The sequence below is a fragment of the Carcharhinus amblyrhynchos genome, unplaced genomic scaffold (genome assembly GCF_965287045.1).
Source record: "Carcharhinus amblyrhynchos unplaced genomic scaffold, sCarAmb.v2.hapA chromosome_114, whole genome shotgun sequence".
Classification (NCBI taxonomy): Eukaryota; Metazoa; Chordata; class Chondrichthyes; order Carcharhiniformes; family Carcharhinidae; genus Carcharhinus; species Carcharhinus amblyrhynchos.
Genome location: NW_027649854.1, coordinates 355,378 through 372,388, shown reverse-complemented (window position 1 = coordinate 372,388; position 17,011 = coordinate 355,378). Strand labels below are relative to the sequence as shown.

The 17,011-nt window shown below is 47.4% G+C and overlaps 1 protein-coding gene across 1 annotated transcript in view; it reads right to left on the bottom strand.

Moving 5' to 3' along the window:
• sspo (SCO-spondin) overlaps positions 1–17,011 on the bottom strand; it is a gene marked incomplete at its 5' end in the record, with an annotated part of 592,643 nt that overhangs the window by 220,732 nt on the left and 354,900 nt on the right. The window contains one exon of the mRNA XM_080183006.1: positions 7,343–7,495. Coding sequence (XP_080039132.1) covers positions 7,343–7,495 — 153 coding nt within the window. The remainder of the gene's footprint in view (positions 1–7,342; positions 7,496–17,011) is intronic.

Here is a 17,011-nt window from a genome sequence, read left to right as displayed (position 1 = left end):
AATAGATAGGGTGGATTCTCAGAGGCTATTTCCCCGAGTTGAAATGGTCACTACGAGAGGACACAGGTTTAAGGTGCAGGGAAGCAAGTACAGAAGTGATATAGAACATAGAACATAGAACACTACAGCACAAACAGGCCCTTCGGCCCACAAGTTGCGCCGACCACATCACCTACCAACCTACAGACCTATCTATAACCCTCAATCTCATTAAACCCCATATACTCATCCAGAAGTCTTTTAAAAGACCCCAGCGAGTTCGCCTCCACCACCACTGACGGCAGCCGATTCCATTCACTCACCACCCTCTGAGTGAAAAACTTACCCCTAACATCACTTCTGAACCTCCCTCCCCGCACCTTAAATCTGTGTCCTCTCGTAGCGACCATTTCAAACCGGGGAAATAGCCTCTGAGAGTCCACCCTATCTATTCCTCTCAACATTTTGTAAACTTCTATCAGGTCGCCTCTCAACCTTCGTCTCTCCAGGGAAAAGAGTCCCAGCTCCCTCAACCTAACTTCATAAGGCATGCCTCCCAGTCCAGGCAACATCCTTGTAAATCTCCTCTGCACCCTTTCAATAGCTTCTACATCTTTCCTATAGTGAGGCGACCAGAACTGCGCACAATACTCCAAATGAGGCCTGACAAGGGTCTTATAAAGTTCCAGCATTACCTCCCGACTCCTAAACTCAATCCCTCGATTAATGAAGGCCAGTACACCATACGCCTTCTTGACCACCTCCTCCACCTGCGAGGCCGATTTAAGAGTCCTGTGGACCCGGACCCCAAGATCCTTCTGCTCCTCAACACTACTCAGACTTCTGCCCTTAATAGTGTACTCGTTCATCCCGTTGGTTCTGCCAAAATGGACGACAACACATTTATCCGCGTTGAAGTCCATCTGCCACTTCTCCGCCCAGTCCTGCATCCTATCTATGTCCTGCTGCAACTTTTGCCATCCTTCCAGATCATCCACAACACCACCGACCTTCGTGTCATCAGCGAACTTACTTACCCATCCCTCCACTTCCTCATCCAGGTCATTTATGAAAATGACAAACAACAAGGGTCCCAGAACAGATCCTTGAGGCACTCCGCTGGTGACTGACCTCCATTCAGAAAAAGCCCCATCCACAACCACTCTCTGCCTTCTGCAGGCAAGCCAGTTCTGGATCCACAAGGCCAAAGGCCCTTGGATCCCATGCCCTCTCACCTTCTCAAGAAGTCTTGCATGGGGGACCTTATCAAACGCCTTGCTGAAGTCCATGTACACTACGTCCACGGCACTTCCTTCGTCAATGTGTTCAGTCACATTATCGAAGAACTCAACTAGGCTTGTAAGGCACGACCTGCCCTTGACAAATCCATGCTGACTATTCCTGATCATGTCAAACCTCTCCAAATGTTCGTAAATCTTGTCCCTCAGAAGCCTCTCCATCAGCTTACCAACCACTGAGGTCAGACTCACCGGTCGGTAATTTCCCGGGCTATCTCTGTTCCCTTTCTTAAAAATAGGAACTACATCCGCAATCCTCCAATCCTCTGGAACCTCTCCCGTCTCCATTGATGTTAGGGGTAAGTTTTTCACTCAGAGGGCGGTGAGTGAATGGAATCGGCTGCCGTCGGTGGTGGTGGAGGCGAACTCGCTGGGGTCTTTTAAAAGACTTCTGGATAAGTATATGGGATTTAGTGGGATTGGGGGTTATAGATAGGTCTATGGATTCGCAGGTGTTGATGTGATCGGCGCAACTCGTGGGCCGAAGGGCCTGTTTGTGCTGTAGTGTTCTATGTTCTATGATCTTATTGAATGGCGGGGCAGGCTCGAAGGGCTAGATGGCCTACTCCTGCTCCTACTTCTTATGTTTAGCAACAGTCAGCATGGCTTTGTGAGTGGAAAATCACGTCTCACAAATTTGATTGAGTTTTTTGAAGGGAGGACTATTACTTACGTGGCGAAAAACTGCAGCAGGCGACGGTGCAGAGGGACCTCGGGGTCCTTGTGCATGAGTCGCAAAAACCCAGCCTGCAAGTGCAGCAGGTGGTCAGGAAGGCGAATGGGATGCTGGCCTTCATAGCGAGGGGGATTGAATATAAAAGTAGGGAGGTCTTGCTGCAGCTGTATAGGGCATTGGTGAGGCCGCAGCTGGAGTACTGTGTGCAGTTTTGGGCGCCGCACCTGCGCAAGGATATTTTGGCCCTGGAGGGAGTGCAGAGGAGGTTTACTAGGCTGATACCGGAGTTGAGGGGGTTGAGCTATGAGGAGAGGCTGAATAAACTAGGCTTGTACTCGTTAGAGTTTAGAAGAATGAGGGGAGATCTCATTGAGACGTATAAGATGATGAATGGGATGGATAGGATAGAGGTGGAAAGACTCTTCCCGCTCAAAAAAGACAGTAGGACTAGGGGGCACAGCCTCAAGATAAAGGGGGGGCGGTTCAGAACGGAGTTGAGGAGGAACTTCTTCACTCAAAGGGTGGTGAATCTCTGGAATTCTCTGCCTGTTGAAGTGGTGGAGGCTGCCTCGCTAAATATTTTTAAGAAGCGGGTTGATGGGTTTTGATAAGAGAGGGGATTAAGGGTTATGGGGAGAGGGCGGGAAAGTGGAACTGAGCCACGACAGATCAGCCATGATCTTATTGAATGGCGGGGCAGGCTCGAAGGGCCAGATGGCCTACTCCTGCTCCTATTTCTTATGTTCTTATGTTCTTATGTTCTTATAACCAAGAGGATAGATGAGGGCAGTGCAGCTGATGTTATCTACATAGACCTTTGACAAGGTACCATATGGTAAGTTGTTGCTTAAGGTTAAATCTCACAGGATCCAGGGTAAGGTATCTAAATGGATACAAGCCTGGCTTGATGACAGAAGCCAAGGTGGTTGTAGAGGGTTGTTTTTCAAACTGGCGGCCTGTGACCAGCGGTGTGCCTCAGGGATTGGTGCTGGGTCCACTGTTATTTGTCATTTATATTAATGATTTGGATGAGAATAGAGGAGGCATGGTTCTGATACCAGCTCTAATTTCCTTTGAAAGCCATGGTTTGGCCACAGTTCCTTTATCACTCTTGCGCCAAACAGGAATAAACAACTTCTGGAGTTCACCTATTCACTCTTTAAATGCCTGCCATTGCCTGTCCACTGTCTTTCCTTTCAGTAATGTTTCCCAGTCCATCATGGCCAATTCATGTCTCGTACCATCATAGTTCCCTTTACTGAGATTCAGGACCCTGGTCTCAGTATCAGCTACTTCATTATCCACCCTGACAAAGAATTCCACCATATTACGGTCACTCGTTGCAAAGGGTTTTCTCACAACTAATTGCCAACTAGTCCTTTCTCATTGCACAACACCCAGTCCGAATGGCCTGCTCCCTTCCTGGTTCCTCAATGTATTGCTCCAAAAAACCATCCAGTATACACTCCAGAAATTCCTCCTCTATTGCACTGTGACTAATCTCACTCTCTCAATCTATATGCAGATTGAAGTCACCCATAAACACAAATGTTCCAAATACAAAGGTTGGTGGATTTGTGGACAGTGACGAGGACTATCAGAAGATACAGCAGGATATAGATCAGTTGGAGGCTTGGGCAGAGAGATGGCAGATGGAGTGTAATCCAGACAAATGTGAGGTAATGCATTTTGGAAGGTCTAATACAGATAGGAAATATACAGTAAATGGCAGAACCCTGAAGAGTATCGATAGGCAGAGGGATCTGGGTGTTCAGGTACACAGGTCACTGGACCTGTGTACCTGTGGAGAAAGTAGTCAAGAAGGCATACGGCATGCTTGCCTTCATCAGCCGGGGCATTGAGCTTAAAAATTGGCAAGTCATGTTGCAGCTTTATAGAACCTTAGTTAGATTGCATTTGGAATATAGTATTCAATTCTGGTCACCACACGACCAGAAGGATGTGGAGGCTTTGGAGAGGGTACAGAAAAGATTTACCAGGATGTTGCCCTGGTATGGAGGGCATTAGCTATGAGGAGAGGTTGGAGAAACTTGGTTTGTCCTCACTGGAGCGACAGAGGTTGAGGGGAGATCTGATAGAAGTCTACAAGATTATGAGAGGCATGGACAGAGTGGATAGTCAGAAGCTTTTTCCCAGGGTGGAAGAGTCAATTACTAGGGGGCACAGGTTTAAGGTGTGAGGGGTAAGGTTTAAATGAGATGTACAAAGCAGATTTCTTACACAGAGGGTGGTGGGTGCCTGGAACTCTTTGTCGGGGGAGGGAGTGGAAATGGATACAACAGTGAGTTTTAAGGGGCTACTTGACAAGTACATGAATGGAACAGGAATAGAGGGATATGGTCCCCGGAAGGGTAGGGGTTTTAGTTAAGTCGGGCAGCATGGTCAGTGCAGGCTTGGAGGGGCTGAAGGGCCTGTTCCTGTGCTGGAATTTTTGTTCTTTGTTCCTGTAACACATGCATCTCTGGTTTTCTGCTTAATGCTTTTCCCAACATTGCCACTACAGTTTGGTGGTCTGTATACCACCCCCACCAATAATTTCTGCCTCTTGTTTCTTAGAACATAGAACACTACAGCACAAAAAGGCCCTTCGGCCCACAAGTTGCGCCGATCATATCCATACCTACCAGGCCATAGAACTATCTGTAACTCCCAATCCCATTAAATCCCATATACTCATCCAGAAGTCTTTTAAAAGACCCCAGCGAGTTCGCCTCTACCACCACATGAGTGGGCTGGAGATGGGTGGATATAGGAGATTGTTTTAAATAAAGGTCATTAGCACTGGGGAGTCCCTGGTAAAGTAAATGGATATGGTACAATAATAATGTTTTTTTTTCCTTTTCATTCACAGGTTTTAAGTCGGTCCGCCTCATGTCCAACGAGGGGCGTACACGCGATGGGTCGTACTGGGGCTGCTCTTGGTGGTTCGAGATTGGCCTAGTGCTTCATGTCGTTAGTGTGTGCTTAAACTGGACCAGATACTGGGCAAGACGACAGCTCAGTGACTATCACTGATTGCTGTGCAGACACATGGATTTGGGCCGGTGTCTGTGGGAGTTTGCGCATTCTCCCCGTGCTTGCATGGGTTTTCTCCGGGTGCTCCGGTTTCCTCCCACACCCCAAAGATGTGCTGTTAGGCTGATTGGCAGGAATAAATTGTCCCTAAATCAGTTTCCCTCAATGTGGATGGCCATAAAACATTAGACAGGGGTCGTGGGTGGAGAGGGGGACTGGTGGTGTTGAGATGGTGGCGCGGGCTCGTTGGGCCGAAGGGCCTGTTTCCCGGGCTGTTTTTGTTCTTTGTTCTTTGTACCACTGACGGCAGCCGATTCCGCTCACTCACCACCCTCTGAGTGAAAAACTTACCCCTAACTTCTCCTCTGTACTTGCTTCCCAGCACCTTAAACCTGTGTCCTCTCGTAGCGACCATTTCAGCCCTGGGAAATAGCCTCTGAGAATCCACCCTATCTATTCCTCTCATCATTTTATAAACCTCTATCAGGTCGCCTCTCAACCTTCGTCTCTCCAGGGAGAAGAGACCCAGCTCCCTCAACCTATCTTCATAAGGCATGCCTCCCAATCCAGGCAACATCCTTGTAAATCTCCTCTGCACCCTCTCAATAGCTTCCACATCCTTCCTGTAGTGAGGCGACCAGAACTGCGCACAGTACTCCAAGTGGGATCTGACAAGGGTCTTATAAAGTTGCAGCATTACCTCCCGACTCCTAAACTCAATCCCTCGATTAATGAAGGCCAGTATGCCATACGTCTTCTTGACCACATCCTCCACCTACGAGGCCGATTTAAGAGTCCTATGGACCCAGACCCCAAGATTCTTCTGCTCCTCAACACTGCTAAGACTCCTTCCCTTGATATTGTACTCCTTCATCCCTTTGGTCCTGCCAAAATGGGCCACCTCACATTTATCTGCGTTGAAGTCCATCTGCCACTTCTCCGCCCAGTCCTGCATCCTATCTGTGTCCCGCTGCAACTTCTGACATCCCTCCAGACTATCCACAACACCACCAACCTTTGTATCGTCGGCGAACTTACTAATCCATCCCTCCACTTCCTCATCCAGGTCATTTATGAAAATGACAAACAGCAAGAGTCTTAGAACAGATCCCTGGGGCACTCCACTGGTGACCGACCTCCTCGAGTTTTTTAACTCAAACCGTACAGATTTCACATCATCTATGCTCATATCCTCCCTCAACATTGTATCAATATCATCTTTAATTAACAATACAACTTCCCCCACCTTTTCCTTTCTGTCTGTCCTTCCTAAATATTGAATAACCCTCAATGTTTAGTTCCCATCCTTGCTCACATGTCTCCGTTATGCCAATTAAATCGTATCCCTTATGTCTATATATGCAACTAATTCATCCATAAGGGAAGGAAATCTGCCATGTTCATATTGGCCTCCGTGTGACTCCAGACTCACAGTAACATGGTTGATTTTTATCTGCATTCTCAGATGGCTGAGCAAACCATTCAGTTTAAGCGCAATGAGAGATGGACAATGAATTCTGGCCCAGCCGCTGACACCCACATCCCATCAATGAATAAAGAAAAGAATCCTCAGCCTTGTACATCCTGCTTCTAAATCCCTGAAAGTTGGGAATCAAGTAGATAAGGTTGTTAAGAAGGCATACAGTGTCTTGGCGTTTATTGGTAGGGGGATTGAATTTAGGAGTCGTAGCGTTATGTTGCAACTGTACACAACTCTGGTGTGGCCGCACTTGGAGTATTGTGTGCAGTTCTGGTCCCCACATTACAGGAAGGATGTGGAAGCTTTGGAGAGGGTGCAGAGGAGGTTTACCAGGATGTTGCCTGGTATGGAGGGGAGATCCTATGAGGAGAGGCTGAGGGATTTGGGGTTGTTTTCGCTGGAAAGAAGGCGGCTAAGAGGGGATCTTATTGAAACATATAAGATGATTAGAGGTTTAGATAGGGTGGATAGTGATAGCCTTTTTCCTCTGATGGAAAAATCTAGCACGAGGGGGCATGGCTTTAAACTAAGGGGGGGTAGTTATAGGACAGATGTTAGGGGTAGGTTCTTTACCCAGAGGGTGGTGAGGGATTGGAATGCCCTGCCTGCTGCAGTTGTAAATGCGCCTAGTTTGGGGGCGTTTAAGAGGTCTGTGGATAGGTTTATGGACGAAAAGGGATTGGTTTAGGTTAGTGGGTCATTGTTGTTTTTTTTTAACTGGTCGGCGCAACATTGTGGGCCGAAGGGCCTGTTCTGCGCTGTAATGTTCTATGTTTAAATCCATCACCCGGATTAACTCCTCTCTCCGGGTTCTCTGACGTGTCAGGATGTTTGGGACGATGCTTCCGCTGAGAGACCCGTGGAGTTTCTTACCATTGTTTACATTCTCCCACAAACCAACTTTCTCCCAACTGCATCTCCTGGTTGTCATGGACACAGAGTAATGGACACGGACCTTGGTCACACTGTTTTGTTTGTAACTGTTCCGGTTGACACTTCCTGTCAGATGAACCTGAAGTCGAGGTTCTACAAAATCAAAAGATGTTTTAGTGAAACTGCTCAGGAAACAACAGGTCAATGAGGTCATCATTAAACCATTGCCCAACTCACCTCCCTCACTCTCTGTGCCCTCACTCCCCAACTCCCTCCGCCCACCTCCCTCTTCTCCCTCCCTCAATGTCTCCACTTCCCTGTGCCCCAATTCCCACCACCCTCTCCTCTGCGCCCTCCCCCCAAACTGCTCTCATTCCCCACTCTCACTGTACACACACTGCATCCCTGTGCCCACCTTACCCTACCCCAGCCTTCCTCACCCCCTCCCTATGCCCACACTCTCTGCATCCTCAACTTTCCCAAAGCCTCTGCTCCACACTTGTCTCCCTGTGTACTCTCTCCCTCAATCCCCAGCCTCTGGAACATTCCCTTTTCCTCAGCTTCCTCTAACCCTACACACTCTCCCTGCTCACTAGCTTACCCTATACACTGACCATCCCTGCTCTCTGCTGTGTGCTGGGAAAGCAGTGAGGAGAATACAGATTGCTAGTGAACTGGAAGAAAACAGCTATTTGGGTGAATGAGTGGAATGGAGATATTAAAGAGGGAGCGAGGTGTGAGCGAATGAGGCTGAGAGAGAGAGCGACAGGCAGATACAGAGAGAGACACAGAGAGAGAAAAAGAGAGATAACAACAGAGAAACAAGAGAGAGACACAGAGAAAGACACAGAGAGAGAGAAAAACAACAGAGAGAGAGAGAGAGCGAGACAGAGAGAGAGAGACAGAGAGAGAGAAGCCGAAAGAGAGAAAAAGAGAGTGACAGAGAGAAAGAGACAGAGAGAGAGAGGCTGAGAGGGAGACACAGAAAGAAAGACAGAGAGATGGAGAAAGACAGAGACAGACAGACACAGAGAGAGGCAGAGAGAGAGAGGCAGAGAGAGAGACAGGGAAAGAGAGACAGATAGAGATAGACACAGAGATAGAGACAGAGACAGAGAGAGAGAGAGACAAACAAAGAGAGAGACAGACAGAGACAGAGAGAGACACCACAAAGAGAGACAGAGAGAAAGACACAGAGAAAGAGGGACCGAAAGAGGGAGACACAGAAAGAAAGACAGAGAGATGGAGAAAGACAGAGACAGACAGACAGACAGACAGAGAGAGAGAGAGGCAGAGAAAGATAGAGAGAAAGAGAGAGAGACAGAGAGAGACGTAGAGAGAGAGAGACACACACACAAAGAGAGAGACAGGGAGAGAAAGAGAGACAAAGACAGAGAGAGAGAGACAAAGACAGTATTACGGTTGATAAGGGGGATGTGCTGGATATTCTTGAGGGGCTGAAAATAGATAAGTCCCCTGGTCCGGATGGGATCTACCCTAGGATTCTCTGGGAGGCTAGAGAGGTGATTGCAGAGCCTCTGGCTCTGATCTTCAGGTCGTCATTGGTCTCTGGTGTAGTCCCGGAGGATTGGAGGATAGCGAATGTTGTCCCATTGTTTAAGAAGGGGAACAGAGACTTTGCCGGGAATTATAGACCGGTGAGTCTTACTTCTGTTGTGGGCAAGGTTTTAGAAAAAATTATTAGGGATAGCATTTATAGTTATTTGGAGCGTAATGAATTGATTAGAAATAGTCAGCATGGTTTTGTAGCGGGTAGGTCGTGCCTTACTAACCTTATTGAGTTTTTTGAGAAGGTGACCAAAGAGGTGGATGGGGGCAAGGCAGTTGACGTGGTATACATGGATTTTAGTAAGGCGTTCGATAAGGTTCACCATGGTAGGTTTCTGCAGAAAATGCAGATGTATGGGATTGTGGGTAATCTAAGAAGTTGGATCAGGAATTGGCTAGCAGATAGGAGACAGAGGGTGGTGGTTGATGGTAAATATTCATCATGGAGTTCGGTTACGAGTGGTGTGCCTCAGGGATCTGTTTTGGGGCCACTGTTGTTTGTAATCTTTATTAATGATCTGGATGAGGGTATAGTTGGGTGGATTAGTAAATTTGCTGATGACACCAAAGTCGGAGGTGTGGTAGATTGTGAGGAAGGGTGTCATAGTCTGCAGGGAGACTTAGATAGGTTGCAGAGCTGGGCCGAGAGGTGGCGGATGGAATTTAATGCGGAGAAGTGTGAGGTAATTCACTTTGGTAGGAGCAACAGATGTGTCGAGTATAGGGCTAACGGGAGGACTTTGAATAGTGTGGATGAACAGAGGGATCTAGGTGTATGTGTACATAGATCCCTGAAAGTTGGGAATCAAGTAGATAAGGTTGTTAAGAAGGCATACGGTGTCTTGGCGTTTATTGGTAGGGGGATTGAATTTAGGAGTCGCAGCGTCATGTTGCAACTGTACACAACTCTGGAGCGGCCGCACTTGGAGTACTGTGTGCAGTTCTGGTCCCCACATTACAAGAAGGATGTGGAGGCTTTGGAGAGGGTGCAGAGGAGGTTTACTAGGATGTTGCCTGGTATGGTGGGGAGGTCCTATGAGGAGAGACTGAGGGATTTAGGGTTGTTTTCGTTGGAAAGAAGGCGGCTAAGAGGGGATCTTATTGAAACATATAAGATGATTAGAGGTTTAGATAGGGTGGATAGTGATAGCCTTTTTCCTCGGATGGAGAAAGCTAGCACGAGGGGGCATGGCTTTAAATTAAGGAGGGGTAGCTACAGGACGGATGTCAGGGGTAGGTTCTTTATTGGAATGCCCTGCCTGCTGCCTGCTGCAGTTGTAAATGCGCCTAGTTTGGGGGCATTTAAGAGATCTCTGGATAGGTTTATGGACGAAAAGGGATTGGTATAGGCTAGTGGGTCATTGTTTTTGTAACTGGTCGGCGCAACATCGTGGGCCGAAGGGCCTGTTCTGCGCTGTAATGTTCTATGTTCTATGTTCTAAGACAGGCAGAAAGAGAGAGACTGAGACAGAGAGAAAGACAGAGAGAGAAACAGAGACAGAGAAAACAGAGAGAGAGAAAGAGAGAGAGGCAGAGAGAGAGACAAAGCAAGAGAGAGAGACACAGAGAGAAAGAGGGGGGGGGAAGAGAGAGAGAGAGACAGACAGAAAGAGAAAGACAAAGAGAAACAGAAAGAGAGAGACAAAGAGAGACAGAAAGAGAAAGTAAGACAGAGAGAGACAGACACAGAGAGAGAGAGACAGAAAGAGACAAAGAGAGAGAGATAGAGAGACAATGAGTGAGTGAGACAGAGAGAGATAGGGAAAGAGAGAGATAGAGAAAGAGAAAGAGACAGAAAGAGAGAGAGAGAGACAGAGAGAAAGACAGACAGAAAGAGAGAGGGAGACAGAGAGAGAGATTGAGTGAGAGAGAGACAGAGAGAGAGACAGGCAGACAGAGAGACAGAGAGAGAGAAAGACAGAGAGAGAGGGAGAGAGAGGGAGACAGAGACAGAGGGAGACAGAGACAGAGGGAGACAGATAGAGAGAGACAGAGACAGAGAGAGAAAGAAACAGAGAGAGAGAAAGAGAGAGAGAAACAAAGAGAGGGACAGAAAGGGAGAGAGACAGAGAGAGAGACAGAGAGGAAAACAGAGAGAGAGAGAGATAGAAAGAGGAAAAGAGAGAGAGAGACTGAGAAAGAGAAAGATAGAGAGAGAGACACATAAAGACAGACAGAGAGAGACATCCACTTATTTCCAAGTGGGAATAAATCCTATCTCGAAGAATCCTCTCCAATAATTTCCCTACCACTGATGTAAGGCTCACTGGTCTGTAATTACCTGGATTATTCTTGCTACCCTTCTTAAATCTTAGCAACGTTCCAATGAGACAGGGAAGTTATGGTAGGTTACAGGAACCATGGTGTACAAAAGCTGTCAAGAAGAAAAGAAGCTAACAAAAGGTTCAGAGAGCTCGGTGATGTTAGAGATCTAGAAGAGTATACGGCTAATAGGAAGGAACTTAAGAAGGAAATTAGGAGAGCCAGCAGGCAGGATTAAGGAAAACTCCAAGGCATTCTACAAGTATGTGAAGAGCAAGAGCAAGAGGAAGGCGTACGGTGTCTTGGCGTTTATTGGTAGGGGGATTGAATTTAGGAGTCGCAGCGTCATGTTGCAACTGTACACAACTCTGGTGCGGCCGCACTTGGAGTACTGTGTGCAGTTCTGGTCCCCACATTACAGGAAGGATGTGGAGGCTTTGGAGAGGGTGCAGAGGAGGTTTACCAGGATGTTGCCTGGTATACAGGGGAGGTCCTATGAGGAGAGACTGAGGGATTTGGGGTTGTTTTCACTGGAAAGAAGGCGGCTAAGAGGGGATCTTATAGAAACATATAAGATGATTAGAGGTTTAGATAGGGTGGATGGTGATAGCCTGTTTCCTCGGATGGAGAAAGCTAGCACAAGGGGGCATGGCTTTAAATTAAGGGGGGGTAGTTATAGGACGGATGTCAGGGGCAGGTTCTTTACCCAGAGGGTGGTGAGGGACTGGAATGCCCTGCCTGCTGCAGTTGTAAATGCGCCTAGTTTGGGGGCGTTTAAGAGATTGGTGGATAGGTTTATGGACGAAAAGGGATTGGTTTAGATTAGTGGGTCAATGTTTTTTTTTAAAAATAAGACTGGTCGGCGCAACATTGTGGGCCGAAGGGCCTGTTCCGCGCTGTAATGTTCTATGTTCTATAAGACGTGAAAGAATAGGATCTATAGGTTCTATAGCTCCCTCAAACTAAGATAGGTTGAGGGAGCTAGGTCTCTTCTCTCTGGAGAGACGAAGGTTGAGAGGCGACCTGATAGAGGTTTATAAAATGTTGACAGGGATAGATAGGGTGGATTCTTGGAGGCTATTTCCCAGGGCTGAAATGGTCGCTACGAGAGGACACAGGTTTAAGGTGCTGGGAAACAAGTACAGAGGAGATGTTAGGGGTAAGTTTTTCACTCAGAGGGTGGTGAGTGAGTGGAATCGGCTGCTGTCAGTGGTAGTGGAGGCGAACTCGCTGGGGTCTTTTAAAAGACTTCTGGATGAGTACATGGGATCTAATGGCATTGGGGGTTATAGATAGTTCTATGGCTTGGTAGGTATAGATGTGATCGGTGCAACTTGTGGGCCGAAGGAACCTGATTGTGCTGTAGCGTTCTATGTTCTATAAAATGTAACAGTGGGAAAGTTTGTATGGAAGCGGAAGAAATAGCAGAGGTGCTTAATGAATACTTTACTTCAGTATTCACTATGGAAAAGGATCTTGGTGGTTGTAGTGCGGGCCTGCAGCGGACTGAAAAGCTTGAGCATGTAGATATTAAGAAAGAGGATGTGTTGGAGCTTTTGAAAAATATCAAGTTAGATAAGTCTTCAGGACCAGATGGGATGTATCCCAGGCGACCGTGGGAGGCAAGGGAGGAGATTGCAGAGCCTCTGGCGATGATCTTTGATTCGTCAATGGAGAAGGGAGAGGTTCTGGACGATTAGAGGATTGTGGGTGTTGTTCCTTTATTCAAGAAGGTGTTTGTCTGGAGTAAGGGGAAATATGAAGACGTCAGGCAGATAATTGGACGAATAAACTGGAAGGAGGCGTTCTTGGGGAAAAGTACAGAAGGAAGGTGGCGGATATTCAAGGAATGTTTGACTGGAGCTCTGTACGATAACGTTCCGATGAGACAAGGAGGTTTTGGTAGGGCACGGGAACCGTGGTGCACGAAGGCTGTGGTGAACCTAGTCAGGAAGAAAGGAAAGGTGTATATAGAGATAGTGCAGGAAATTATAGACCAGTGAGGCTAACCTCAGTGGTTGGTAAGTTAGAACATACATAGAACATAGAACACTACAGCACAAACAGGGCCTTCGGCCCACTAGTTGTGCCGATCACATCTATACCTACTAAGTCATAGACCTATCTATAACCCCCAATCCCATTAGATCCCATGTACTCATCCAGAAGTCTTTTTAAAGACCCCAGCGAGTTCGCCTCTACCACCACCGACAGCAGCCGATTCCATTCACTCATCACCCTCTGAGTGAAAAACTTACCCCTAACATCTCCTCTGTACTTGCTTCCCTGCACCTTAAATCTGTGTTCTCTCATAGCGACCATTTCAGCCCTGGGAAATAGCCTCTGAGAATCCAACCTATTTATTCCTCTCAACATTTTATAAACCTCTATCAGGTCACCTCTCAACCTTCGTCTCTCCAGGGAGAAGAGTCCCAGCTCCCTCAACCTATCTTCATAAGGCATGCCTCCCAATCCAGGCAACATCCTTGTAAATCTCCTCTGCACCCTCTCAATAGCTTCCACATCCTTCCTGTAGTGAGGCAACCAGAACTGCGCACAGTACTCCAAGTGGGGTCTGACAAGGCTCTTATAAAGTTGAAGCATTACCTCCTGACTCCTAAACTCAATCCCTCAGTTAATGAAGGCCAGTACACCATACGCCTTCTTGACTACATCCTCCACCTGCGAGGCCGATTTAAGAGTCCTATGGACCTGGACCCCAAGATCCTTCTGCTCTTCAACACAGCTAAGACTCCTACCCTTGATATTGTATTCCTTCATCCCATTGGTCCTGCCAAAATGGACCACTACACATTTATCTGCGTTGAGGTCCATCTGCCACTTCTCCGCCCAGTCTTGCATCCTATCTATGTCTCGCTGCAACTTCTGACATCCCTCCAGACTATCCACAACACCACCAACCTTCGTATCGTCTGCGAACTTACTAACCCATCCCTCCACTTCCTCATCCAGGTCATTTATGAAAATGACAAACAGCAAGGGTCCTAGAACAGATCCCTGGGGCACTCCACTGGTGACCGACCTCCATGCAGAGAAAGACCCATCCACAACCACTCTCTGCCTTCTGCAGGCAAGCCAGTTCTGGATCTACAAGGCCAAAGCCCCCTGGATCCCATGCCCTCTCACCTTCTCAAGAAGTCTTGCATGGGGGACCTTATCAAACGCCTTGCTGAAGTCCATGTAAACCACGTCCACCGCTCTTCCTTCGTCAATGTGTTCAGTCACATTCTCAAAGAACTCAACTAGGCTTGTAAGGCACGAACTGCCCTTGACAAAACCATGTTGACTATTTCTGATCATTCTAAACTTCTCCAAATGCTCGTAAATCTTGTCCCTCAGAAGCCTCTCCATCAACTTACCAACCACTGAGGTCAGACTCACCGGTCGGTAATTTCCCAGGCTATCCTTGTTCCCTTTCTTGAAAATAGGAGCCACATCCGCAATCCTCCAATCCTCCGGAATCTCTCCCGTCTCCATCGACGATGGATCATCGCCAGGGGCTCTGCAATCACTTCCCTCACCTCCCACAGTAACCTGGGGTACATCGCATCCGGTCCCGGCGACTTATCTATCTTGATCGAGTTTAAAAGTTCCGACATATCCTCTAGCTTAACATCCACATACTCAATCTTTTCAGACTGCCGCAAACCTGTAGTACAACCTCCCAGATCACTTTCCACCGTGAATACCGAGGCAAAGTACTCATTAAGCATCTCTGCCATTTCTTCTGGTTCCATACAGACTTTTCCCCCTTCACCTTTTATAGGTCCTATCCCTTCATTTCTCATCCTTTTACTCTTCACATATTTGTAGAAGGCCTTGGGATTCTCCTTAATCTTACCCAACAAGGCCTTCTCATGACCCCTTCTGGCTCTCCTAATTTACTTTTTAAGCTCCTTTCTACAAGCCTTACACTCCTCTAGATCCTTAACATCTCCTAGCTCTCTGAACCTTTTGTACACCTTTCTTTTCTTCCTGACTAGGTTCATCACAACCTTCGTGCACCACGGTTCCCGCGCCCTACCAAAACCTCCTTGTCTCATTGGAACATTATCGTGCAGAGCTCCAGACAAACATTCCTTGCATATCCGTCACCTTCCTTCAGTACTTTTCCCCAAGAACGCCTCCTTCCAGTTTATTCGTCCAATTATCAGCCTGACATCTTCATATTTCCCCTTACTCCAAACAAACACCTTCCTAGCCTGCCTGATCCTATCTCTTTCCAATGCTATCGTGAAGGAGATAGAATTATGATCTCCATCCCCGAGATGCTCTCCCACCGAGAGATCCGACACCTGTCCTGGTTCATCAGCCAGCACCAGGTCAAGTACAGTCTCTCCTCTCATAGGCTTATCCACGTACTGTGTCAGGAAACCCTCCTGAACACACCTAACAAACTCAAAGTTAATGGAGAAGATCCTGAGAGGCAGGATTTATGGACATTTGGAGAGGTAATGATTAAGAATAGTCTGCAAAGCTTTGTCAAAGGCAGATCATGCCTTACGAGCCTGATTGAATTTTTTGAAGATGAGACTAAACACATTGATGAAGGAAGAACAGTAGATGTGGTTTATATGGACTTCAGCAAGGCATTTGATAAGGTGCCCCATGCAAGGCTTATTGAGAAGGTGAGAGGGCATGGGATCCAAGGGGACATTGCTTTGTGGATCCAGAACTGGCTTGCCCACAGAAGGCAGAGGGTGGTTATAGATGGGTCATATTCTGCATGGAGGTCGGTCACCAGTGGAGTGCCCCAGGGATCTGTTCTGGGACCCTTGCTGTTTGTGATTTTGATAAATGACCTGGATGAGGAAGTGGAGCGATGGGTTGGTAAGTTTGCTGATGACACAAAGGTTGGTGGTGTTGTGGATAGTCTGGAGGGACGTCAGAAGTTGCAGCGAGACACTGATAGGATGCAAGACTGGGCGGAGAAATGGCAGATGGACTTCAATCCAGATAAGTGTGAAGTGGTTCATTTTGGCAGGTCAAATAGGATGGCAGAATATAATATTAATGATAGGACTCTTGGCAGTGTGGAAGATCAGAAGGATCTTGGGGTCCGAGTTCATAGGACGCTCAAAGCAGTTGCGCACGTTGAAGCTGTGGTTAAGAAGGCATATGGTGTACTGGCCTTCATCAATCAAGGGATTGAGTTTACGAGTCGGGAGGTAATGCTGCAACTTTACAAGACCCTTGTCAGACCCCACTTGGAGTACTGTGCGCAGTTCTGGTTGCCTCACTACAGGAAGGATGTGCAAGTTATAGAAAAAGTGCAGAGAAGATTTACAAGGATGTTGCCTGGATTGGGAGGCATGCCTTATGAGGATAGGTTGAGGGAGCTAGGCCTTTTCTCCTTGGAGAGACGAAGGTTGAGGGGTGACCTGATAGAGGTTTATAAGATGTTGAGAGGTATTGATCGGGTGGATAGTCAGTGGCTTTTTCTCAGGGCTGAAATGGTTGCCACAAGAGGACACAGGTTTAAGGTGCTGGGGAGTAGGTACAGAGGAGATGTCAGGGATAAGTTTTTCACTCAGAGGGTGGTGGGTGAGTGGAATGGGCTGCTGGCAACAGTGATGGAGGTGAATTCGATAGGGTCTTTTAAGAGATTTTTAGATAAGTACACTTAGTAAGACAGAGGGTTATAGGTAAGTCTAGTAATCTCTAAGGTAGGGACATGTTCGGCACAACTTTGTGGGCCAAAGGGCCTGTATTGTGCTGTAGTTTTTCTATGTTGCTAAACAAAGGAACAACATTGGCTATTCTCCAATCCTCTGGGACCTCCCTTGGCAACCGGCCATCTCCCCTGGCAGCGCAGAG